This window comes from Crocodylus siamensis, chromosome 3 (genome assembly GCF_052110815.1).
Source record: "Crocodylus siamensis isolate JL-2025a chromosome 3, ASM5211081v1, whole genome shotgun sequence".
NCBI lineage: Eukaryota > Metazoa > Chordata > Crocodylia > Crocodylidae > Crocodylus > Crocodylus siamensis.
In genome coordinates, this window is record NC_143397.1 from 34,246,022 (window position 1) to 34,273,785 (window position 27,764).

The following is a 27,764-nucleotide window of genomic DNA, read 5'->3' on the forward strand; positions in this document are numbered from 1 at the left end:
ATGTAATATGCTAGCTAATGCTGAGAGGTATCTGTATAAGGCAGAGGGGAGGGGGAATCCCTGCTTGAGCAGAGTAATGAGGAAGGTGGGGGAGTAGGAGGAAGCCAGGCAGAGCCCTTTGTAAATGCAGTCTCTGCCTGAGCTGCAGCCAGGGAGCAGAGGAGAAAGGTGCACTGCCCAGCCCAGAGAGCACGTTGGGGGACTCAGATTTAACTTATGCCAAGAAGGGGCCTGAGACAGACATTGCATAAACCGGTTTGACCCAAATCAGTTAAGTCTGATACTACATTCAGCCAGGTACATCTCAAACCACTTTAAGCCATTTTCAAACTGGTTTATGCACACTGAACATCTGTTCTGTTACAGGTTTAAAAACCAGTTTCTGATCACTTAAGCCAGTTTATGTGCAATCTCGGTCACTAGCCTTGGTGGAAGACAGGGATTGTGGGTTGAACCCCAGATTTAAAGTGCTTCGGGACTATATTTAGTGGTGCTGCAGCTAAAACTCCTAAATTTCAACTTTAAAAAGTAGTTTTAAACTTTCAACTTAAATAATTGTACTTTATGCTGTCCTAACACATGTCTATTTACTTAGAATCATAACTCTTAGTTTAAAACTTTTGTTTAGAGTTTTCCATCCTCTTCCCAAATAATCTTGGCATTACAACAACTGGAGTTGTAGAGCAACTGACTTAGTATTATTTTTTGATGCCCTAGTTATCCCTGAGTAAATGCAATAACATTTAGAATTCCCAGACCAAAACAGCAAAGGATTCAGAGCAAATGGATCAGAAGACTATTTAGAAGTACAACTGTGTGTAGTCACAAGGTCATACAACATTCAGAAAAAAAATTCTGTTCCAGGTAATTATGACCAAGTTTTCCATAAACCCCCCCAGCCCCACTTCTTTTCTGGGAGTTAAGCGTCAAGTCAGGTCTCAATAACAACTGCTATGCTCAAGTGATTTGCTGAAGTGAAGCATCTTCTCCAACTCCACCAGCAGTTTTCTTTTTTATGAAATATTTTTTTGATACTACTAAAATACTTGAAAGAATCTCAGAAATGTGTAGGGGCTTCTGCTGGGTAAGGCAAGAAGTTATTATACTGTGTAACTAAACCTTTTGTTAACATTTCTATTTTTCTTACTTCATCTGTATAATTCATGACTTAGTGATGAATATCATACTTTAAATATCACAATTAAGCCAATATGCTTTTCCATTGTTTTACTGAAACTGAAAAAGGATTCTGTACCAAAATGTACACAATTTAGTAATAGTACAAAATGTTATTTCTGCAAGACAGAATGTCAGTTATATTCACCAAAATGAACACTGAACCAACCACTTATTGCCAACTCAGTGTTACTTTAAATAATAAGTCACTGGCTGAACACAGAAACAAAGCAGTTTCAACTTTGCATAAATAAATGGTAACTATTAAACAACAATATTTCAGGAAGATAAACATTCATGATATTTACATGCTACCACAGCATACCTAGCATGTAGTACATCTTTGTGCTTGCACGTTAGCTTTATGAAACCAATACATTAATATTATCTGATTTACTACAAACTAATACTTCATGATTTATACCAGACGTGCATGTTAGGAGACTAACATTCCCTTATCCCCTTGGAACACTTCTGCATGCCAGTAAGATGCATGTTACCCAACTTGCTAAAACCATCCTTCCAGCGAAGGAGGAAAGTTCAAGCCCATTAACAGTATGCTTGCCCCAACTGATTTGACAAGGTTAATTCTGTAGCATAGCCTTCCGAGTGGCAAATCAACCCAAAATGAACCTGGGTTTCCTGCATTACTTTAAGGAACACCTGAAGCTACCTCACTGGTCCGAATACAGTACTTTTGTGTACAATTGTGTTTGATGTATTAGCTTTTCTCAATTGTTTCAATGGATTTCCATAGTAAGCATTTTCATAAGACAGACAATTTAGACTTTTTAGAAAATAAATATTTTTTTCACAAAAACATTTAAAAAGAATCAAACATAAAAACATCTGTAATATTAAATAACAGTGTGGTTTTCCTGGCTTTATTTTTTCTCAAGTTAAGCAGTAGCTATGCACCTATTCCTGGGGAATAAGTGTCAAACACCAGAAGCCATTCATGTGCAAAAACACCATACTTTAAAAGATAAGATTTTAAAACTGTAAACATCTGTTCTTGACTCCACTCACTCAAATCCATTTATATTTTATAAAACTGTGTAACAAACTGTATTAATACAGTCAAAGCTTTAAAATGGCCCGATGTATCATTTTTATAGGTGTATCAGTTAAGTTTTGGAAAAACTCAGGATATACTATTTATACCTGAACAAAATGCCTGGACAGTTGAGGACAATGCTTTTTTTTTATTCCAGTATAGAATAACGTCAGATGATTCTGTACTTTGTAAAATAAGTACTTTCCTTAACGGAAAAATAATGCAACCCAATTATAATTTTAATGCTGCTTAAGTCAAAGAGCAGCAAGGGAAACACAAGTACAGTAAAGTATCTACCAACTAATGTGACTTAGTAAAATTATCCCATAGCCTAATACCTAAGCTCAAAATCAGAACAAACAAAATTAAAATTAGGAATTCATCAATAGCAAGTAGGCTGCTATCACTTTATATTTAAAACCCACTTTGTTAACCAGAAAACAAAGATCACATGGACAAATACATACAACCCAATTTTAACCAAATCATTTTTTTAAAACAAAGTACCTGACATAACTTTTCATCTTGGTTATTAGTTTACAAGGTAACATATTTTCAACCCATAAAGACACAGGACTGACCCTTTGGAAAGCAATGAATAAGATACGATGAATCCCTAGAACTCTAAAAGACATGTTCAAAATATCTGAAATAGCTCCACAAAAGGAGCATTTTTAACCGCTGAAAATGTTCAAAGGCAGAATGAGTTTCATTGATCACAAGTCTAATGAGCCTTTTAATTATCCTCCACAGAAATTGTTTTCTTGAAGATGATTTTCCTTCTAAAATTTAGATACTGTGTATTATTCCTTTACATGTGATCAATTTAACAAGGCTTAACTTCAGCTCTTCCAATATTCAAGCAGCTTTCTTGGTGCAGGTTCCTTGAAGATCCTGTAGATTTATTTTTGACCTAACAAAAATAGTAAATAAGGCATTTGAAGTCACTGCTCTGTGGTATATTCTCTCTCATGTATTTGGGGGGAAGGGAAGAGGTGATGATGCAGAGAATGGTACAAAGCTTTGCATTTCTCACCTATTGTGGATCATGTGGCTTTTGACTAGATGCCCTGCTGCCAATGCTGCTATTAATGATAATTCCCCTGCCATTACTGTGGCGCACACAATTTTAGCAAGTTGACGTGCATTTTCACCAGGGTTATCTTGGCTTGCCCCCTGAACCCCTAGCATCTGTAGATAAAAATAGTGAAGTTACACTTTAAAATCCAAGCACCAGTCAGTGTGTGTCTATCTGTTCAGACAGAAAAATATTCTATTTAATTCATCACATCATGCAAACCAGCTTTAAGTCCCTCAGATACTAAAAAGAAACGTTTAGTTTTAGAATAACATATAGATATTAACCGATTGGCCAAAACATCTTGGGCACCTGTAGACATGCGGGACGCCTACTCTGACGTGAGCAGACTCAATTAACTGAGTCTGCTAGAGCATGCTAATAAGCATGCTACAGCAGCCTCGGTATCTCATGTATTCAGCATCCCCGCAGTTCAAAATGGAGGCAGGGACACTAATTAACGCTTGTCAAACAAACATTAGTTGAAGCACCTCTGCCACTATTTTCGTATGTGGGACACTGAATACACAACGTGTTGCAGGCAATTTAATTAGAGCAGCTCCTGAGAGTCACTCTAGGCACCCCCAGCCTGGACATGTAGACATAAGGGAAAAGGGTCTTTACAACTTTGAAAGAGATATTACTGAGGCACACTCTGTACAATAGAATTGGGAGAAGTTAGTATAAAAAAAGGACAACAATTTCCTTTCATGTTCTGTACCTGCAAGCAAGCTTGCTGTGGTAGTAAGTTGGTCCCTCCACCAATAGTTCCAATTTCTATAGAAGGCATTGTGCAGCTGATATACAGATCTTCATTAGTGGGACCAGTTAGCTCCATCAGAGTGATGCAGTTTGAGCTGCCCACGTTCTGTGCTGCATCCTTACATTAATATAAAAAAAAAGAGAGAAAAGAACTTCTAGGTAAGTTCTAAATGTTGTGAAGCTAGTTAGTTATATTTAAAAAGTGAATATACTTAGTTAATATAGTCAATTCAAAGAACTTACCTGCCCACAAGCAATGTAGATGGCTGTAACAATGTTTGCTGCATGAGCATTGTAGCCACCTATGCTACCAGCCATTGCAGAGCCCACCAAGTTCTTGTTAATATTAACTTCAATCATAGCTTCTGTAGTAGTCTTCAATACCTGGACAAAAGCATAAGCTTTTATTGCACTTCTAATTAGAGGGCAGTAATAATCCCCTATTGTATCCTAGTAGAGCCCCCTTTAGGCTAATTCCATGGGAGTGAAATTTGCCTAAAAAATACATAAATAAATTAGTCATTCATTTAAGAAAGGAGCCATTGCAGCTGCTAAGGAAGATTTCCAATAAGAATAGCATGCAAACCACTGCAGCAATGCCTGCCACAGTCTACAGATAGTCCAAACATAGGTAACATGTATGTCAACAAGAACAGCAACGAACACGATTTGGCAGAAACATCACATTAACAAGCCATGAGTTTCAGACTGCTTCTAACACAGCTAGCAAACATCTTAAGTCACCCTCATTATATACCAAAACCTTCAGCTTCCTTTTAGTTTTTATAACTATGTTATATATTTGAAATACAAAATTCTGCCATACCCTGAAAAAATCATACATTCAAAAGCAGTAGATAATCTGATATTTAAATATCAAGTCACAACAAATACTTTAGTGACTGAGGACTTATTTTTATTTTTAAATTTAAATAAAGACAAAAAACCCTCCAATTTTATCTGAAGCTCTTAGAGAATTTCCAATCTTGTGCTCAGGAGTGCAGCAGAGTATAGGTTTGCAGGTACAGTTTAGCACATATTTACCATAAAGTATTAGTTTGAAAAATTTTATTAAGAAATGAGTTTTACAAATGAACTTTAATTGGTAACTGTATAAATTTAATCAAGTTGTGTTTTCTGAACTGAGGGAAGCTATTTGATACCTCTTTTCAAAGCACTACAGAAATGTAAACACTAAAAATGGAAAATGATTACTGCAAAATGAAATGATGAAATTTAGATAACTGGATTAAACAGTACAAACTTCTTAAGTGTGAGATCTATCAGACTGTGAGATATTTCTTCGCCTTGCTTTTGGACTCTCACGACTTACAATACTGATGTAAAAGCAAAGTGAGCTGTGATGCATGCAATTTACAAATCTGTTTCATGGTTCATTCATTCTTTTTTCTGTTTAAATCAAAATGAGCTAAAACAATTAGTTTAAAAAATGCTTTTTATGAAGTAAGTAAAAGTAAGGTACTTACTTCTCTGACAACCTTGGCAGGAATAATTGCTTCACAGACAACAGATTTTCCTCTTCCCTCTATCCAGTTTATGGCAGCAGGCTTTTTATCTGTACAATAGTTACCACTAACAGCCAAAACTTGGAGATCAGGAAACTCTTCATGTAGTCTTACCAGTGCTTTTTCTGTGCCCTGTTAAAAGAAAAAGTCTCTCTGAAGTTTAACTCCTCACAGATGCAAAACAAAATAGTAGAGAGTTTTACTACCCATCCTGAAGCCAGTAAAGCATCAGCACCAAACCAGCCTTTAGGTTTAGCATGCAACAGTGCTGCTCCAGAACAACACTGAAAAGGAACTATATGCTTTAGAAAGGATGCTTGTTTCAGAACCCTGGACTCTCCTCTTGGGACACACGTGCTGGCATACAGGAATGACAATCTTCATTCCATCTGTTCCTATACTCCTGGTTAATCTGGGGGAATAAGGAAGACAGACATTTCTCATCTCCACAAAGCACACTAACAGAGGACTAGAATGCACTGGCCATTAGTGCAGTACAAACACAATATGGATTGAAAATACAGGCTCCATTTTGCTCCTTATTTTGGAACTGAGATAGAAGTGTCTGAGTTCTACATCCTCCATATGCTAGAAAAGCAGTCAAGTTTGTATCATGTTCAGTGACCTTGTGGAGCACCGGCACATTTGCCAACTCCTTGATGAGATCTGTACGAAGGAGAACTTTGCTGCATCAACAGAAAGAGCCATCACTTGTACACAATTCTGGAAAAAACATCTATTTTTTGACAAGGACATGACAAGAAGCGCCCCTGTGTAGCCAAACCTCTTTATGTGGATATGGCCATGGTTTGTCTTTTCTTGTAGATATAAACCAGTACAGTAAAACCTGGATGGTTTGTGGGTTTAGGTTCCTGAGCTCCCTGCAAAGATAAGAATTTGCAGAACAGCCAGGAGTTTACATACAGCTACACCCAACAACTATACAGGACTCCTGAAGTGGTCCTACTGAGTAAAGAGCTACCCTTTGAAGTAAAACCTACTAATGCTTGTGCAGCTTCTTTAATGTATTGTGAACCCTCTGATTCATCCAATCCAGGTTCTACTGTATTTAACTTGCATCTCAAATAGTGGATAAGCTGTTCTGGCTGTTCAGGCCAAAACAGGATTGTCAATAATATCCTTAGAAAGAACAAGCATAACAACAGATTATAATTATAGAAGAACAAATTTTTGATCCAAGCCAGTCAAACAAACATATCTATAATAAAAAAGGTTATTTAACTCTCTTTTAAATGTCCTACTCTTGTTTATGGACAAAGAGGTAAAGTCAAACCATTCTATGTTCTTACTCATCCAAATGGACATATGGGAAATTAAGTCCTATGCACACCATGTGCACGGCACACTTCAATTAGTAATCCTTGGTGCTGACTGGCACAAAATTCACATGAGCAGTCAGTGTTAAATAGCAACAACAACATATATATGCCTCAGTGACTTGCGGAATACACACAAGGTCAAAAGTAAAAAAAAAAAAAACTCTACAGAACTTGTACTGCAACTGATGGGATGACAGACAGATAATGAATGTGTTGCATTACTGAAGACAGCAAGAAACAGCTATTCAGTATACAGTGATGGGGGGGGAAGCCACATCCTTCATTATAACCTTGATAATATTTTTTGCTCAGAGCTGCAAGTATTAAACCAAAGAGCCACTTTATGACTTGGGAACTGCAGTCTCAGTATCATTAAATTAGCTCTCAGTTCATTCACCAACTTTAACACCCTCCCCCCCACACACACACACCCTCCCCCCCCCCGTGCGTGCACACCCACGCACTCCCCCCCGCACACACACACCCACACTCACCCGCCACACACCCACCCCTGCAAACACCCCCCCCGCACACACCCCCACTCACCCCCGTGCACACCCCCACCCCCCACACACTCACACACTCCCCCCACACGCGCACACACTCCCCCCCGCACGCGCGCACACACACACACACTCCCCCCCGCACGCGCGCGCACACACACACACACACACTCCCCCCGCACACGCGCGCGCACACACACACTCCCCCCCGCACGCACACACACACACACTCGCACGCGCACGCACACACACACACACACACACTCCCCCCCGCACGCGCGCGCGCACACACACACACACACACGTTTAAAAACTAGAAACGCAGAAACAGAAACTAGACCTTACTTTTGAGACCATGTTCATTCCCATTGCATCCCCTGTTTTGGACTGAAAACGGATATAAAGGTTACGGCCAGCTAAACTGATGTGAAGCTTCTGTAGACGAGCAAACCTGTAAGAGTCAAAAGACAACATAGGAAATATTTCCTTTCTCCCTTATCTCCATAAGGGCTAACTGATATTCAGGTACAAATTACTGATAACCCATCATTAATGGTAGATAACCCTGCTAACCATAATCTGCTCCTCCTCAATGTAGAAAGGGAGGCTATCAGCATCAATCATCAGACATAGAGTTCTCTCAAAAGAAGGGCTTGAAATGGACTAGTCCTGAGAGTATTTTTTTACTGCTTTTTTTATGCAATTTTATTTTTTCTTGCTATGACTAAATTGCTGACTGTCCTGTGACATGCAGCATTTTTTAATAATGCAAATGTTAACCAGATAGTAAACATTAATAATGTTGCTCCATTCTCAGACCAAAATTATGGCAAATCCCAGATAGGAACATGATAATTTCTTGCATCTTAATATAAATAGATACAATGTGGAGCTTTCTAAAATGAAGTATGCGCACACACATTTTATCTCCATCTATATATCTCTCATCTGAAATGTGAAATGCTTTACAGGAAGTTATACTAACCTGCTTGTGCTGTCAAAGGACTCTTTGATTACTTTAAACCCTTCAGAGTTTTCAAGCCAAGTCTTCACCTGTGCAGCAAGACAGGCAGTGGGTAGTCTTACAACAGGTCCTCTAGTCATTCCATCTCCTAGAACACAACTGCTTGCTCCTCCACTAAGCTAAGACCAAAAGGAACACAAACACTACTATGAATGACTGATAATGTTATAGAAACAAAATATATAGTGATAGTTTTTAAATAAATTGATAACTTTGAGTCCAGGCAAGCAGCTAACCAATTCTGTCAGGTACTCACACATATTGCTCTGCACCCTCTGTTCGTACTTGCGACTAGACAGCCTTCTGTTGTTGCCATTGGAACTTGAAACTCTTTGCTATCCAGAAAAAGAGGCCCAGCTACACCTACAGGGATGGGCATGTATCCAATCACATTTTCACAGCAAGCTCCCATTACCTTAGAAATAAAGTTAAACGTAAATGTCATTAAAGATGTTATACTGCTATAACATACTTCATGAACAAGTCTCTGTTTTTAATTTATCCACAGAGCAGATTCCCATCCCAATGCTTATAAATAAATCAAACAAGCTACTTATATACTACCAACTGGCTTATCCATACAATGGAACTTAGTTTTAATGCATTTTTCGGTGTTTTTATATTTGCACAGTTTACTGTACTTGTAAAAGAATAGTAGTAATCTAGTGTACCTAACTAGACTGTTTAATTCTTGAAGCAATGCCTGGTAATGAATACAACTACATTTTTTTTATGTCAGTGACTGCTATGTCCTTGTATCTATCCAACAGGAAGTGTTACTGTATTACATGAAAACTGCTCTAAATGGACTGTCTGACTTAGTAAGATTTTCCTTTCAATTAAGACTAAAATTCATTTTTCCATTTATCCTACTGGACTCATCCGTAGCATTAACAGAATCCTATGTTAGTGGGATCAGAGACCTACATATAGTTATCCTTTTGTGTCAAATAACCAAAATTATTTAGATTCCCAAGATTTAATTTAAAATAAATTACCCTGTACTACACTGAAGGTTCTCACAACAGTAAGAACTGAATGCAAATCAGTGTAATCTGCCATTTTTGAAGTACTTGTAATGAATCAGATACCAAACTAAATCAAGGTCAGAGAGCTCTCTGATAACTACTCAGAAATTATTAGTATACATGAATTATAATAATTCCGAAAAAACTGAGATATCAGAAAAGTTCCCTTGCAAATTAATTCACTCTTACTTATCTACATCATCCTTACCAAAGAATAATTGTAATTCCTGTAAGGAAGATACTCTAAGGATGTAGGTTCAGGGAGCTTCTGAGATAAAATCTGTCTGCGGATGGATACACCACGTTCTTGAGTCTCCATCATCATTTCCAACTTGTAGGCAGGAATGTGCTTAGCATTGACAAGGTTGATGACCTCAGCATCAGTGAGAAATTTTGCACCTTTCTAGATATATTGAAAAAAAAAGATGCTTTGATTGCATAGTAGAAACTGGTAGTACAACTATTTTTCCAGTGTGGAAAAAGATGCCCTTTATTTCAGAATCAGCAGATCAACCTTTTGAAGAGATATTTCAATATCAATATGAGACTTGCAAGATGCAGAAACATTCCAAATTAACTTCTGGTTTACTTATATCAGTTATAAATGCATGTGACAATGAACAGGCAAACTCTGCACTAGCAATGAAAACCCTGTAACTTCTCTTTTCTCACCTCTGTATTCTGAAGTATACTGAGACATTCTTCAATAGAACGTGGGTCTTTGGGTAATTCAACTTCAGGCTCTTTTCTATTAAATGAAGAAGTTTCCATGAGGGCACAACTACCAACAACAAACGTAGCTTTGACTGATGACTCTGCTAATACAGGTTTTATGACTTCAGCTGCATAAAGACAATTAGAAATAGATAAAGACAATTAGAAATAGATTTTAGGTTACCAAAAATTTAAAGCAGACAAAGTATTTTTGGTTATAAACCAGATCCAGTATTAAATTAATTATTCAATATGGATGTATAGGATCAGGCCCAGAATATAAAGCTACCCTAAACAAAATTACCATTTCCCTCTTTGGAAATTATAGCTTCTTCACCCAGGCTGGATTTCTGATTATTTTGTAAGAGTCCAGATTGTCTTCTGCAGCAGTTCTCGGGAATCTTTTTCTGGATCATCAATGGAGATGTTATAGGGTTTTTCAAAGAGAGTGTAGACTCAGTTTCTGTTTGTTCAAAGAAGATGTATTTTACAGCAAGGAGAAGGGCTAAACCAAGAGTGATTACTTGCTCAATATCCATACTTGCCATTCTAAATAAAGAATGCAAAAAACACAAGTTAAAACGTGTTTTAGAAATGTATTGATGTGGCATTGTAAACCCCCTGCCCCCTCAGAACCTCATACAATAGTTTAACAAGCAAAACAGAAGACAGTATCTAGCTCAAGGAAATGGTACAAAATCAATCTATGATACATCTCTGCTAGCTAATTTTGTATTTCTGTTCTGTATTTTATAAAATATACCATATCTTCATTAGTTTTAACTAGAGCAATATGCTGATCTTACGGTATGCAGATGTAACTAAGCCAGTCATGCTGTCTGCTTTATCCCTGCTTAAATGGAAAAAGAGACAGAGTCCAGTTTTCAGAGCTAATGGGAATCTACAATTCCCACTAAGTCCAGGTGAATTGTGGTCAGTCAGTACTTCTAACAATCAAACCCACAGTACTTCAATTAGAAAATAAATGTATTTAATGGAAAGATAACAAAGATAAGTATCTGTTTCTGCCTTCCTTGAAGGCACTGAAATCTTGTGCACGTTTTCCCAATGAATACAGAAATTGGTATGAACAGCTAAATAAACTACTTCAGTGTCATTAAACTCCTAAATCTCCCTCCACAACCAGTTTGCTCAAATTTTAATTCTCTGTGTGGTTTCAGATTTGTGAACTTGTAATTGATGACTCACAAAAAGGTCATTCTGCAGTTTTTGAAGAAAACTGTTCACCACCAAGCAAATTATGTTCAACTAAACAAAACACAGGCCCAAGGAAAGAAAGAGAGATCTTGGCTTTAGGAAGGTCACAATTTCGTTCAAACTATAGCTATAATGATGATATATCTAAGTAGATAAATAAAAGAAATGCAGGTGCTGAGAAAATTTAAATTTTATTTTCAATTATTTCTTGCAATGTCTCTTTACTCATCTACTACAGCAATCAAGTTAATTACCTTATTTACCTGAATCCAGGGTGACTTCGAATTTAAGATGACTCCCCAATAATTAGATTCTATACATGGAATATTATAAATTTATTATAATTGGCCACATATAGAATCTAATTAGTGGAAGGTCATCTTAAATTCATCCCCCACACTGCTGTGGCAGGGAAAGCAGTGGTGGGGGGCCAAGGGGCCAGACCTCTGCCCCTTGCTCCCTGTGCCTGCCCTCCCTACTGCCGAACTGCTGCCGTCTCCTGTTGCCTGACCCACACCCCCACCCCTGCTCCTTTTGCAGCCTGCCCCATTTCCTCCCTTCCCTGCCCACCTCCTCCCTTACACTTTGCTCCTCTAAGGCAGGCAGCTGCAGCACAGCACTGCTGTCCTGGTCCAGCTGTCCCTGGTCCAGGACAGCTGGACCAGGGAGCAATGGCAGCAGCTCCTGGCCAAGCCAGGTTGGGGCTGGAGGGACTACAGTGAGCAGAAAGTAAGGGGGGAGAAGGGAAACAAGGAATGGAGAGGCAGACTGCAGGGGGGGAGCAGGCACAGGTATAGGGGCCATGGTGTGGTGGGGGGGGAAGAGAGAAGGGTTCAGGTTTCTTCACCACCATGCTGCAGTATCCCCTATTGTCGCCCTTACCACATGCACCCTCCCCTGCCAAACAATTCTGCCCCTCAAAGCCAGAACTTAGCTGCTGCCTGCCCCAAGCTGGTACTCGAATTCAAGACAAAGCTTCAACCCCTCCCCTCTGTCCACGGGGGGGGCGAGGTGGGGGAGCTGATCTTGGATCTGAATAAATGTGGTACATTTAAATGTTAATTCAAAACATCAATTACTGAATCACCACTACATACCAAATATTTATTTTGCTCAGAAAACACACTATTTGGAATCAACAACATAAATGCAGGTTTCAAACATCTACTGTTTATCTAAAATTAGATGGGTTAGCAACTATTAAAGGATCAGTTGGATAAATATAATGCATTGTAGTATGATTACAAAACCCAAAAATGGTGCCTTTGATCCTCAGGAGTCTAAAATATACCAGGCTTCAATGGACCATAGCTATGGCATATGTAGAATTGCTGGTGGCTAGCCACAGCCCTCTTTACACTGGCTAGGTGGTAGAGATAGAAGAGGATTTTTTTCCCCAGATGTGATAAATCTTTTTAGTAGTCAATATTTTCACCTACCTGGAAAGATAGAACTGCCATAAAGAAACATTAGGTTCAATTCTCTTTGGTGTATTTTCATCCAGTCCCACAGTGTTTTCTGTAGTACTGTTCTGAGCAGATGGTTCTGCTATCCAGCGGCTGTGGGCATGAACAAGAACCAAACCTAAAGACTAATAAAAAAGAAGCCAGTTAACCAGTTTGTTTTTCAGCTGTAATTAGTTAACTAATCTAATAACATACAGTAATTTTTTGCTTCTTCCCCAGGACTCAAAGATCTACTTAAAAGATCTGGGTGTAAAGTACCATTCTTCATGGCTAAAAGCTTGTCCAATATCTCTCCAAAGTATACATCTGAGCCAATAAAAGCTCTCACAAAAAACCTGGTTCCTGCTCTGATATGTACTTTAATTATGTCCTTACCCTTTTCTAGGAAGAAGGGGAAGGGTAAAGGAAAAAAAAACCCAACACATACCATAATCATTTTAACCCTCTGTGTTACAGGGTTTGGCTTATTTTCTTCTTCTTCCAAAACACGGGCAAAGTGACTAAGCTGCCATATGGGACGCCCCTCCCGACTTTCCCGAGAAAGCTGCAAAAATAACCAAAGGTCAGTGCACACAATTAAATAGAGCAGGAAGCCAGACTTACCACTTTACCTCTAGAAAATTTAATTACTGAGTTTTTGTCAACAGCAGAGGGCATATCTATGCTGCAAACTTCATGTACCAGACAGCAGAGGACTCAAAAAAATACTGTGCTACACAATCTACCCCCTAATCCAGAAGGACTACCTACATTTGCTTGCTACTGGAGGTGTGGGTAAGTGTGGGCTACTTAGTGCTGACACTCTGTCCATAGCATCAAAGAAACATGGCTACATTGCTTCCAGTTCCAGGAGATAGCTTGTAGAGAAGAGAGGTGTTTCCAAGGGTGCTGCAGCCTGGTACAGTAAATTCGCAATGTAGCCATACAAAAAGTTGAATTGGTTTAATTTCAAATCAGTATTTAATTCAGTGCAACCCCCACTATGGGCACTTTTTCACTTGAAAGTTGCTTATTCTGGTTTACTTGAAACCAACATCAAACCAACAAAGCCAGAATATGCACATGTTTAACTAGATCATTTTAAGAGCTTAATTAAATGGGCATAACTGTCTCATGCAGACACATCATTTGTTATGTTTGATTTACTTAATTATATTAAAAGACTCAATGACAATATATGAAGAATCAAAGAAAAAACTGAGACCCAGACTGAAGATTTCAGCCTAAAATGTTCAACTCTGTGCTTTAAATTAAATCTAAATCTATCCAGTAAAGATATATATAATGGAACTTATGGGAGCATAATCCAATTTGAGAGGTATTCCAGAAGTTAAACATGAAAACAACTATGAGTTTTAAACAAACTAGAAGATTATATTCTATTTTAGCTTTCAACTTCTTGTATTTATTGTAGTCTTTTGGCCCAGGTGCATCATAACTTTTAGCAATGATTATGATTTCATTAAAACAAATTAATACACTGAAGGGACATAAACCAAAAAGGGTAGATTAACCTAAACCCAAGACATCTTCAAATTTAAGACAACTGCCCAACAATTAGATTCTATACATGGAAAATTATAAATGCATTTTAATTTTGTACATATAGAATCTAATTAGTGGATGACTGTCTGAAACTTATCCCTCCTACTGCTACGGCAAAGAAAGCAGTGGCAGGGGGCAAGGGGCCAGACCTTAACCTCTTGCTCCCCTGCCCCTGCCTGTGCCTCCTTCTCCAGAGCCCGCCCCCTCTGCCCCTCCATGCCTGTGCCTGTACCCCTCAATCCCTTGCCCCTCCCTTCTCCTCCCTGCAGCTTGCACTTCAACCCATTACCCCCCTCCTACCCCTGTAGCATGTTACCCCTTTTTTTAAAGCAGTAGCTAAACAAAGAAAATTATGGCATAGACATTAAGCCACTGTGCTCTAATACTGTTAATGTGATCTTGAAAAGGTCTTACCTCTAAGACCAAGGACACACAAGCTGGAAAGAAGGTCATGAAAACGAAGTAGTTGGCAAGAACTGACATGCAGCCAAAGCAGCACATGATCTCAAGTTGTCGTACTCCTATATATATACACACACACACACACACACATATAAAAGAAAAAGGCCAAATGCTTACATGGGAGCACAACATAAGCTTCCACATACAAAACGTGTTACAAGGCTAACAGGAAAAAAAAATATTTTGCTGACTTGCTATATCACAGAAAGGACTGTTTTTCCCTTTTACTGAGAAAAGTGAATATATGATAAAAGAATAGCTCTGTATTTGTTTTTAAACAGATATACTAAAAAATATTTTTAGAACTTTCTAGAGCTTCTGCCTCTAGGAATGAAACAAAACATGTAGTTAAGCATTAAAATATATCATTACTGTTCAAACTCTAATCACAGGACTAGTCCCAACTTTTCAGGCTTCAGTTTTCAACTTCCATTCCTCTATCTAACAGCAATAATAAACTTTAATCCATGATATTTTGGACAGAGTCAAGTATCCAAGAAGTCAGGAATATTTACCTGCAGCTACTCTTTCATAAACACTGAATGCTAACCAGTTATCTCACCTTTCTTTCTAATTTTTGTGTTATAATTCAAAAACAAAAAAGTTCCAGAAGCAATTTAAAATGTCAGCATTTGTCTGGTCATAAACACTGCAAAAATGATATAATTCTAATAAAGGTACATTTAAAATAAATTAAATTGAATCTTAAAAATGGCAAAAACAACAAAGTTTAAAGGTATTCTTCACAGGGAAAAGATAGCCTTGTGCATTTTTCAGATGTACCAAAGTAGCCCGAAAGGTTTTTCTTTTCAACTCTTTCCCTCCAGAAAAAGCTATTCATATTAGGATAGATAGGACCTGAATTTCTAAATGGATTTCATAAAGACAGGAGAACTAATAAAGTGTTAGAGAGAACAACAGGGAGTATACCAAGAATGGAAATATTTTTTAATCGCATTATTTAACTCTTGTTGGCAAAATGATACACTTTTTGGACATGTTACAGATTCAACACCTGATGTCTTCAGTTAAAGTAGGAGAACTAACTGGATAAATCCTCCAATATATCCAGCAGGTCCCACAGCTGAAGTGACAAGCAAATGAATATTCCAGGTATTTTTAAAAAGGTAAACCAGCAAGAAAAAATACCCTCAGAAATCCACAGACTACCAACTCATTTTAGACATTATTACGCCATATTATATTTATTGGTGACATTACTGGCTACACTGGCCAAAAAAAACCAATAGATGGTTTGTTAATTTTCCTTTTATAGGTGATGATCTGATATGGCACCGATATATTGGTGCACCTCTACTTTAAAGTATTTAAGACAGTTAAATTTTAAAAATCTTAAATATTGTAAATATCCCTTTTTGTGGACTTATGGCCTACAGTTTATTCTAAAAAATTACTGAATTATTTATGTCTGAAAAACTACTACTGTTTACACTTAACTACTTCTCCTTAATCACTAGACTTGGAATCAAAGATCAAGAGGTATAGGAAAGAAAAATGTCACTAGAAGTTTCAGTTAAAACAGCCTAATAATCCTTAGCACATAGTTCCAATTTAGAAACATTAGTTCTTGCAACAGCATGATGTAGGCAAGCAAGTGGTTTTATCTCATCCATTTGTAAAAACAATTCCACTATAATGAAAGATTTTAATTTAGTCTGGGATAGAAGCACAATACAAGATCCAACTCTGCAAATGGATATGTGCAGGAGAGCTTTGTACCTGCACACTATCGCATAAGAACACAACGGAATTAATTATTTTTCCATTGGATCATCAGACCTCAGTACTATTCAGATCTGAACAAAAAAAAACAAGTACTTTCAAAAAACAGTGGCATCTCCCCTACTGTGCCCACACTGTGAAACATGATGGGTCAAAAACATCAATTATTTGAGGACCTGAAGATACCCAATACCATACTTCAGAGAACTAGACCCTTGATTTTAATCACTCACCGGACATGGTACCAACACCAATCACAAGACACTCAACAAGGGCATCTAGTGTAAATGTAGGACCCAAGATTGCCATTCCACGTGAAATATTTTCTCTTACTTCATCCTATAAAAACCACAGAAATCTCTATCAATTAAAACAAAGATAAAAATTGGAAAATAGGAATATTTGCAGTTACTGCAGTCCGCAGAGAATGGTTAGACTCACAACTTTTGATTCCTGAAGAATTAGATTGGCAGGACTCAGAGGAAATATGCAATGACAGGCATAACTGGTGAGCTAGATTTACTCCTAGAACCTCTTAATCCTCCAAAATAATAAGATACAGGCCCCCGAGCAGGACTAGGCCTGTTCTTACGTTCTTAACTTCATATAGAAGTACTACAGTTATAATTAACAAAGCAAGGATTAAAAAGGCTTAACTCCTTACTCAGTATAGATGTTCATTGCTCAAATTCTCCTAAGGCTATATTTGTTCTTTACTTTAATCATTTCAGTTCATTCAGGCTGTTATCCCTTTTCTTAAACATTTTTATTATTTACGTAATCTGATTAATTAAAAAGTAACTTTATTTTAGACAGCAGGTGTTCTGAATCACATTTAAATTAAGATAAACTTTTGATTTAAAAAAATGTAAGGTTTTTAAAAAGATACAACATCTCAACACAGAACTACTTTATTTCTGTGCCAACTAGCTTTTAAATAATAGTTGTTTTCGATTCTAAGAAAATTAAGACTACTCTGGATCATAGGCTGAGTCCTAAACAACATATCCCTTTTTCTTATGAAACAATCCATTTAAAAAGGCATTCCAGGTCTCCCAAGAAAAAAAAATCTCATGAGTATAATTGTTCATGAAGAATTCTCCTCTCTCACAGGAAGTTTAAAAATATCTTTTTCTTCAAAAAATAAAATTATATCTAGATGCTCGGATCTGAAAGTCTCCAAATTCAAAAGTTTAGTCCTACTCATAGAAGGAATTTAATGATAAAGCTATAAAAATTATTATAATGACATTAGTGTTAAAATAGAAATTTCAGACTTTAAATGGAACAACATAAAGAGGTCAATGAAAAAAGAGAGAGACTGGAGCCCAATCTGAAAAAGTCACTGAGAACAATCCTACGAAAACTGACAATGTTTAAAAAAAGTAAATATTATTATGATTTATCATTACATTCCACATTCCAGTACAGGGCATTATTATTCACCGATTTTAGGAGACTAAAAATTGTAGGAATTCTCTCACGACCCTTAATTCCAGTAATTAATATTATAACTTGCTTACTGTATTTTCTCCCTCACAATACACTTTCCCCCAAAATAGATGTTGAACAAAACATTAGAAGAAGTATGGCGATGGCAGTTTCTGCTGCTTGTTCTGGCTGGTCAAAAACAAAACTACAGTCTGCACATGATCCATAGGGAGCAGAACAATAAGTAGGTCGGCTCCCCTGGTGCTGCTACTCAGTTATGTGCTAAAATGAAAGTTTTTTTCATTTCGCTTTTCAAAAACAAGGTGCAAATGTTATTCCAGGCTGTGCTGTATCCAAGAAAATATGGTATTTATTCATTAAACTAAACAGCCTTTCTTACAGTTTTGTATCTTAAAAAAAGGCAAGGATTCTTCCTATAAATAAAATCAGTGAGACGGAAAAAGACAGTTATTTAGATTTGCATATGATTAGGATAGGGAGCTCAAAACTGAGGCCACACAGTGCTTGGATACTTAAAGCACGCGAACAAAACCCCCACAAAAATACATTTCATACAAGAAAGCACAAAAAGTTTTTTTTTTTCTCTCCTTTTTACTTAAAGATTGTTCAGGTGGTTGTACATATACCTTACAACCTTTATTCTAATTAGTTTTTTGTCTGTAATTGATAGCTTTACTAAATAGGTTTGCTTATTGTCTTTACGCTAAAATTACAGGCCCAGATCTTGTAAGCAATTCCATACAAGTGATTCTGCTAAATCTGACTAGTTCTATTGACATTTTGGTCGGGCTACTCATTTAAGCATCTCCTAACCTAGAATATCAGAAAGTTAGAATTTTGAATTTCATAATGGAATTCATAATGGATTTTATATATTAACAGACTTGACATAACATTAGTAGGCATAGTTTTGTCCATGCATATCTCAGTTCTCTGGCACTCATATTCAGGCGATAAATTCAATACCTAAATAATAAAAAAAAACAAAAAAAACTCACCTGTGAGTTGGAACTGAGTGCAAATTTAGCTAATGCACTGGCTCTGGAAAGATCAATAAGAAGCAGGAAAAATGGCAATGCCTCACTGAAACAAGACGAACTTGTAAATATCATTACATTAAAATAAACTAACAAAAGCCCAAATCTCTGCATTCTTTCTAAAACAGAGGGGAAACATTTTTGAAGAGGGAGCTACATACATTAATCTATCAATTATAGAGTTCTAAATAATTTAGATCAGAAAAACTCTTACATCATTTTAGAATGAAAAAAAGTTCAATTTTTCTTTTAAAAACCTAAAAACACATAATACTTACTTCAAGCCTGTCAGTTCTTTATCCAGGAAGTGAATTACCACTGTACTAAAAACAAAACTTGAAAAGATTGTGAAGAGGCCAGCAATACCTTTAAGAAAAAAATACTGAAAGTCACACCTTTAGACGCCAGCTAAGACAAACATGAAAAGTCAAACAGCTTACAATATAATTTTCAACTCTGTCAAAAGGTATTTTTTCCAAAAGATTCTAGAGTCCGAGTCTTCTCTTTTGCAAGAATAAGCAGTTCTCCAAGACTCAAAAGTATTTTAGTGCTACTGTAACCCAGGGTATTTATTTGATATTCCGCCCCTTTTGAGCACCAAAGCAATTCCAGCTAATTCTACATTTGCAAAGGATGATTTGTTTCATACCATATGTTTCATACATACATATGTTTCATACTATAACATACTATAACCTAGAGAAGACAGAAACCAGTTTAAAAACTAAAGGCTAAATTTAATGCAGTAAGGGTTTTTTCTCAGCTGCAGCATACAATGAATACTCATGTGAAAAATACCACTTTTTCTTGTTATTAGAGAGCAAGACCTATTCAGAATGTCAAGTTGGGTGCTTACTGGGAAAACCTAAAACATAAGAGTGAAAATCATTTATGAAATTACTACTGCAGTAAAATCCCATTGTGATCAGAACCGCACACAGATCCAAATAAGGGCCACTAAGTTGGTTAAGGAATGGAAACTTTTTTCTATGAAAAATATTAAACAAGCTTGGCCTGTTTGGCTTAACCAAAAAAGAGATGATGAAAGACAAAGCAGAGCTGTACCTTATAGATTGGTCTGTTAGGTGCAACTCTTCCCTACCTTCCGTCTGACTGCAGACTGACATAGCTAAATATCTCCCTTTTAAAACAGAGATGGAAAGGGCATGTGATTACTCTTTACATATATGTTTGTAGGGTAAATATTCAGGAAGCAGAAGGACTTTTTAGGCTGAAAAATTATGCTACCGCAAGGCCAAATGGCAACAAACTGGAAACCATAAGAAAATTTCTAACCAAAGGAATAAAGTTTTAGAATAGTCTTCTGAGTCAATTAGATGGACAAAGGAACCTGAATTGCTTTATAACTGAACTAGATAAGTAAATGGTAGGGTTAGTATGATATATGGCAAGACAGAGACTTATGGCTCAACAGTGTGTCTCATACAGAAGCCATATTCTCAATCCCAGTGTTGGGGCATAACATCTAAGCTGTAAAATCTTTAAAATACAGATTTAAAAATGCTGGTTAATTAAAAACAAAACCTTCCAAAGGAGATCCTTCTATAAATAAAATCTATTTTTTTATGGTAAGTATAGGAAGGAAAGGTGATATGTGAAATCTAGTCTAAGAAAAAATGTATTTGGCTTTGGCTTGTTTTACTTTAATCCAGTAGTTAGTCAGTCTTTTACCATGAATATTTACAAATTTGTTTCTTTTGCAATTCAAGTCATTTCAGTATGGGGAGACTGCTGGTGTACAAACTTCTGATAAACTAGGATTCATTTGTTAATGTCATCTTTTTAATTATAAAAAAACAAACAAACCCCAGAACCATGTTTTAACAAAGCTTAAAATTAAGATTACTGCTACATTTAAACAAAATAAAATATCCAGAAAAATTCAAATACAGATCTCCTGGCTTCTCACTAACAGAAAAGAAAAGAACATCAGCTACTCTGATTTCTCAGGATGGCCAAACTAAAAAAGTTGATCTCACTATACATGTAAGTATTTATAATCTAATATTCACTATCATTCTACAAAAAAACAAACAAACCAATAAATATATAAATAATAAATACAAAATGAGATACAATACCTAAAATATATTTTGATCCAAGTTGCCTTAGATTCTGAAACTGGAAGTAAATGTAAAGGATTGCTATACAGCGTGTGATTGTCAGGATTATAATATCGCTGCTCAAAACATCCTGTTTAAAATAAAAACAGCTTTAGTTGGCTTTCATGTTAAAATCAGATGACTGCTTAACAATCAGAAGTACCACACGTAAGGCTATTAAAAAAAACCATGGAATTTTACCGTAATACAGCAAGGACTTACCTTTTATCAAGTATTCAAAAATTTTAAATATTGCAAAAATATTGAAGTATTAATGCCAAGTCTCTGTGATCTAGCAAGTATATTATGATTAAAAACTCAATTAAACAAAGACCTACTGTATCATACTGTCAAACACCTGCTCATAGAACTATAAACTTCCAAAAACAGGGAAATGATGTGGACATTTTTTTTTAGCAGCTAGCATGAGAATTACTTTATTTCTAATAATGCAGTAAGATTCCTCAGCATCTGCCTCAACTGTATGAGAAAAAAAATCATTATTTTAAACAGAGAAGTTGCAGATAATTAGTATACCAACTATACAAAGCAATTTTAAAATTCTTACTTCTTCAAACTTTGGGCACTCATAATTCCAGCCACAGATCTTATCATTGCCTGTAAACATCTTCATAGACATCATACAAATGGTTAATGTCACAGTCCCAACAATGACTTCCCATGGATGAGAGGCAACAAAAAGTCCATGCATTCGAAAGAGCCTAGACAGCATTTTCATGTTTGTTTGTCTTATACCTAGAACGATATGCAATATAAGAATATTTAACACAGATAAGTGAAAGACATGGAATAAATGAGAAAGATCTGTAACTTCCTCCAAGCTATTTCCCATCAGCTTTGTTTAATCTTATTAAAAAAAAAATCTTAGCTCCATCACCTTACCTTCTAATTTAATACAATGAATTTATTTCTACTGTCCCCAAAAAACATTTACCAATCTGTTCTACAGCTGCCTCAACATGCAAAGAAAAAAAAATACCCCAAAACCATACGTGGCTTTTCCATCCCAACTTGTCCAGGCAACATACTATCACTTTCCTATCCTCCTCCAAGCACCTACTTGAAATCCCTGGATTTCTTCTTTTCCTATCTCTTCTATCCTCCGTAACTATTTATGAATTACTCTGGCCTTCCCTCTAGTCAGTTCTGCTCTGTAATTACTTCCTCTGACTTCTCCTCTGCCCTTAAAAAGTCAATTGTTCCAACTTGTACATGCAAGGGCTATGAAATCTCCAGACTCTGCCTACAATTTAGATTTCTGTGTTAGTAATAGTTAGTTAGTGTAGACCAACCATGAACATTTTAAACACTAAGTCAATTAACTCTGCTTAACCAAAGATACCACATGCAAAATATAATATATGTCCTATGCTATTACTCCCATTAAAGCTATTATGGTATTGGGAGATTTTCACAAAAAATGGTAAGTCCACAAGAGGCCTTAAGTTCTTACTGCAGCGTCTTCTTTTTCAATATTTCTTTGGGGGACTCTTAGTTTTAACAGACCCTTACCAAGGCTCCTGGCTTGACTTCTTCAATATACTATCTCATTCCCTCCACGTAGTTTTAATGATTATTTTTATACTTATGACCAAACTGACCTATCAGAGTTTTCATCATGCATCCACACCTCAAAAACCCTGACATCTTATTTACACTTCAAACATCAACCCCCTTATTAACTTGTCTATCAGTTCCCTGCATTTTCCCCACCCAACCCTACAACTTTAATGCTATTTTGACTCTTCCTTTTTTCATTCCTCTTCTGCATGCAGGCATTCTACCATTTTATCTTCATTTCTCCTGTTAAAACCTGGACCATTTGCACCTCTACTACATTCATTCTGCTCTAGCCTACCTGCCTCACACCATGCCTATCATTTCAGATCAATTTAAAAGCAATCCCAAAACCCTTGAAGGTGGCATGGCAGATTGACACATTAGAGACTACCTGGTTCAGAGAAGCATAAGCTTTCATAGGTATCAGCATCTAATGAAATAGGCTACATTATTCTCCAAGGTCCACCCTGCCCTGCCTTCTGCTTGACTTCAGACTAACATGGTTAACCACCTTTCTGAAGACTGTCAAAATGAAATGGTGGTGGTGTTACTGAAGTCAATGGCAGAAATTTTACCAACTTTGATAGTCAGAATTTCATCCCTGTTCTTCATAAGGATGAAGGTTAGCAACAGTCCTGAACCTTCCTATCATAATTTCCACTTTTCTAAACAAACAACAATTACTGACATTTTTGAAAGCCGATTTTACTTCATATACTAATTTTAGATGCCTAAAAGTAAAGCTAACAAATATACCAATATAAAACTACTTTATTTAAATCTATTTGGAAACAAATGTATTCATTTGATTGGGAAAATAAATGCACAAAATATTTAGTATTTTGGAAAATTAGTTATTGATATGAAACATAAAGATACTTAACTACTGACACTGGTTAAAAATAATTACATCAGCCAATGACAGGCTCCCATTTGTAACCCAATAATTTTTTAAGAGTATTATTAACTATTTATCTGCCTGGAAGCAGCAGCTTTCACTGAATAAAGACATTTAGCTTCTTTTAAGAAGAACTTTAATACTGCATACTTAGTGGATTAAAATGAAAAACATTTGCAACAACTTTACAAGCACAGACGCCTAATTCTCTTTAAACAGGAAAACATAATAATAAAGTGAATACAACTATGCTTACTATTGTTGCATAAGGTGATGGGGCTCTACTGTATTTCTGATGACTTAGAACTATAAATCTTATAAAGTCTAGCGCCTTCCAGCTTGCCCTCATTTCCCACAGCAAGATCTATTTTCTCAGCACAACTGTACTTCCTAGTAAGCTGACAAGTCCACTGATCCTAATTCATTCTCTGAAAACTGGCATATAATAATCTTCCTTCAAGTACTCCGTCCTCGTGCACGGCGCCCCAGGGACACAGTGCAGCAACAAGGGGGCCCTGCAGAGAGTCTGTCAACTGTCCACGCAGCAACATTAAATTCCAGCAGTGTAAGAAGGCAGCCAGGCGTCTGGAGTCACTTCTGTACATAGGGGCACTTGCAACAGTTGCCACCACTGCTGCCAAGCTTGCATGGCTGCAGCAAAAGCCATTACTCATTCAATTTAACCAGAACATCAAAAAGCACTTACGAAATGCAAAAACCTCCAGCTGCCTTGGCCAAACATGAAGTTTACAAGCATACTTACAAAAACACAGGCTCCTGCAACCTTCTCAAATCCAAGAGAGAATTAAGGGACGAAAAAAGGAAATGAAAACACACATTAAATACTTCAAAACTGTAGCTGGCCAAAAATCGCAGTGACCTGCAAGGAAAGAGACTATGTGCCACTTAATCAAGAGCCGGGGGACAAAAAAAACAAAACAAAAAAAACCCAATAGCATCTTATTAAACCATCAAAATAACATCCCATCAAGCCAGCAGTAATCTCCCTAAGAACCATCCAGTCAGGTTCCCTTTCCAATTTCGTCACCTCTAAGCCCAAGTAAAATTGCAGTCAAGCACAATAAGCACTAAGAGGTAAGCACCCAACTAACTTAATCCCATCGTTATTACAGTGATGATGACATCCCTAGGTGTCCCCCAAGCTGCTTTCAGGGTGGATGTACAGCCACTGACTGGTATGACTACTGTTGCCCTTCCTCTACTTCTCCAGTCCTACCTCTTTCAACACCCTAGGCATCTGGCTGTGCTACGCACGGTTCACTACAATCAGTCATTTTTCAGCACCCTACAAAGGTTTGCAGGAGATGGATGCACCTTTGAGTCCCGGGGTGAGAGACCCCCCCCCTCCCTTCCCCTGCACACCAGGGCCGGGAGACCCGCCCCGCAAGGCAAGTTCTTTCTGTGGTTTCAGACGAGGCCCCAGGGAAAACAAACCGACGCCCCGCAGATGGGGCGATCCGAGCGGTGCCCAAAGCGATGCTCAGGCGGCCCCGCCCACGCAGCAGCTGCACGGGCCGGGCAGAGGCGAAGTGCCCGGAGCCGGGGCGGGCGGCCGAGAGCCAGCAGGGCAAGGGCCGCCCCGGCCTCCCGCACTGTGTCCCGCACAGCCGCCGGAACCCGTCCTCCTGCGCGGCGCCCCGGGGATAAGGGGGAGCGGAACCAGCCCATCTCCCCCGGGGGCGGGAGGCTCCTCTCAGCCGCTCGGCCGCGGCCGGACCCACCCAACGGACGCACCGTTACCTCACCCCCTTCGAGCCCTTCCGCCAGGCCGCGGGCGCAGCCCGGCCCCGCCCGGCCCTGCACGTCCCGGAGCGCAGAAGGCCCCAGTCGCAAAGCGGCTGCCCGCAGCGCGCCTGATGGGAACGGCGGCCATGCCGCACTCACCGCCCGCAGGCCCCAGCGTCGCGCCCTGCTACCAGCTGCTGCCGCTGCCGCCGCCTGCTCCGCCTCGCCCCGCTGGCGCCGCGACAAGGACACCCGGGGCGCGACACCCTGGCGGCCGCCATCGCCCGATCGCGCAGCCAATCGCGAGCGCCGGGGCCGCCCCGCAGACCGCGCGTCACCGTCCGTTGCCCCGGCAACCGGCCGGCGAAGCTGCACGGCGCTAGACAGATCAGGAGCGGGGAACGCGCCATCTCGCCATGGGGCCGCCGACCAATGGGCGGTGGCGGTGCCCGCCTCGTATTTTCTCATTGGCCGAGAGGATGCCTCTATGCAAAGAAACCGCATCTAAGGAGGTGCGGGCTGGCCTCGGGCTGCCTGACCTGAGGGTTGGGAGCGGCGTGCTGCGCTGCCCGGGGGCTAACCCGAGAGTCCTGCTCTGCGTGGGGATAGGCACATGCCACACGGCTGAGCTTTTCCGGGGGCATCTGAGAGGGGGCTAAGTCACAGGTGCTGCCCTGCCCTCCCCTCCTGGCTTCACACTACTGCAGCTAGCTGCTTCTTTACAAGGCTCCCTGGCACCTGAGCTTCCTTGCCAATGTCTTTGAAGTGTTTGATGGGATATATCTGCCCAATGGAGTGACACAGCACTGTTTTTGGGGTTATGCCATGCGAGCACATCTCACTACAGCCCAGTCACCTCGTGATGTAACATCTCAACATGGTTAGACAAGGTTCTTTGGGCAAATGCAGTATTTTTTATTAGACCAACTAAACAATTGGAAAAATTATTCCTTGCAAGCTTTTGGGCACAAACAAAAAACAATTTTTCAAACTATTTAGTTGTTCTAATAAAAGATACCACACATACCCAAAGAACCTTGTCTTGCCTATGTCCTTAGGCCAACAGGGCTACAAACAACAACCGCACTGCAACATGGTTATACTTCAGAGACACTTTCGAACCCCGTACTCTCTCATCCACAGAAAGTGTACTGCCCTTTGGGACTTGGGGTGATGTATGGACTGCCAGGGCAGGCAGCCAAAAACATTTTGCAAAACTACCTAATGCCCATTCTCTGCCCTTCATACGTGCAACTCTTGTCCTCTTCCCCCATGAAGCAAGTGAAGGCTACTTGGAACCAGGTAGGTGGCTTCCTGCAGTGGTGGTTCTTTGTGTACTGAACCAGATGTAACATAACTCTCCTTCATGTCTTGGTGTAGCCTATTTAGGTCATCTCTTGTTAGCCTTTAGTCTCATCTCCCCTTGCACCTTACTCTCTTGTTAGGAATCATGTAGCCAGAGTCTTTAACTTCTCTTTGCTCTGGATGGCCCATAGTACCTTTTTTCACCAGCAGCCAATACTCTCGCATTCCTGTATCTGATATATTTAAAGAACTGCCTGCAGTCTGCCTTTAAATCTTTGACTAAACCAGTGGCCATAGTAAGTGGAAATTTGTCTAGGGATTTGAATTATCGTGAGGCTCATATTCTGCATGAGTGTCTATCAAGCAGAGAAAATATGTAAAAAAAAAACCTGATGAGCATATGTTGCAGGGTGTACTGTGGCAGTTCAGAGGAAGTGAGTCATAACAGCACATTACTACAATGATGGCCATTTATCTCAAGGTACAGAATAGGATGATTAGCCTTGCCAGAGCCAGTGCACAGGGCAGTCTGGCAAACACCCTGCTAGACTGGCCCCTGAGTGCTGGCTCCAGGGCTGGGGTGTGCTGCAGGCAGTGTACAGGGCAGGACAGCACATGAAGTTAGCACAAGTTGCATACTGTCCTCTTCTGGGCAGCCTTCTGTGACAGTTCTGGCATGACTCAATTCAGACCATCCCTGGAGCCAGCACTGTAGGATCTGTTCAGTGGAGCACAGCATGCAGCACTCACCCCACAGTCCCCCCCCCCCCCCAAGTCACAAGCAGAATGTGTGGTGCCAGTTCCAGCCCAGGTGCCAGACCAGCTCTACATGCCACAAGCAGCATGCAGGATCTGTCTGAGACCCGTGGGCTAGCTGCTAGATCATACAGCTCCACAGGCTGGATCAGTGTTTGGTATCTGTGGTATAGGAGTGCTTGCTTTTAGCTTTGGAGGGCCCTAGTTCAGGTTCCAGTACATCA

General features: G+C 38.9%; 1 protein-coding gene across 6 annotated transcripts; it reads right to left on the reverse strand.

Moving 5' to 3' along the window:
• Window positions 1-1,212: 1,212 nt before the first annotated feature.
• Window positions 1,213-25,780, reverse strand: HMGCR (3-hydroxy-3-methylglutaryl-CoA reductase). 6 transcript variants are annotated; one of them, XM_090038083.1, is made up of 20 exons: window positions 25,639-25,780; window positions 21,823-22,010; window positions 21,234-21,345; window positions 19,410-19,497; window positions 19,093-19,177; window positions 16,876-16,981; window positions 14,852-14,958; window positions 13,320-13,436; window positions 12,866-13,017; window positions 10,513-10,757; window positions 10,167-10,336; window positions 9,703-9,897; window positions 8,723-8,881; window positions 8,428-8,585; window positions 7,788-7,893; window positions 5,561-5,731; window positions 4,317-4,457; window positions 4,033-4,191; window positions 3,270-3,424; window positions 1,213-3,146 (listed from the first exon to the last, which is right to left on the reverse strand). In XM_090038083.1, the coding sequence occupies exons 2-20, from the start codon at window positions 21,991-21,993 to the stop codon at window positions 3,092-3,094; spliced, it is 2,652 nt and encodes an 883-aa protein (XP_089894209.1). In that variant the 5' UTR covers window positions 21,994-22,010; window positions 25,639-25,780; the 3' UTR covers window positions 1,213-3,091. The 6 variants fall into 6 exon arrangements, with proteins under 6 accessions (XP_089894209.1, XP_089894211.1, XP_089894212.1 ...); XM_090038085.1 differs by lacking the exon at window positions 25,639-25,780 and adding an exon at window positions 25,495-25,613; XM_090038086.1 differs by lacking the exon at window positions 25,639-25,780 and adding an exon at window positions 25,500-25,600.
• Between the last annotated feature and the right edge of the window lie 1,984 nt (window positions 25,781-27,764).

Bases quoted from the DNA above. Each gene is read 5' to 3' on its own strand.
- HMGCR (XM_090038082.1), bottom strand. From the start codon at position 22,107: ATGGGAAATAGCTTGGAGGAAGTTACAGATCTTTCTCATTTATTCCAT. The intron at 19,178-19,409 runs GTAAGTATTATG...GTCTTGTTTCAG, and splicing joins AAAGAACTGACAGGCTTGAA to TGAGGCATTGCCATTTTTCC. The intron at 5,732-7,787 runs GTAAGGTCTAGT...TTCTTTTAACAG, and splicing joins GAATGAACATGGTCTCAAAA to GGCACAGAAAAAGCACTGGT.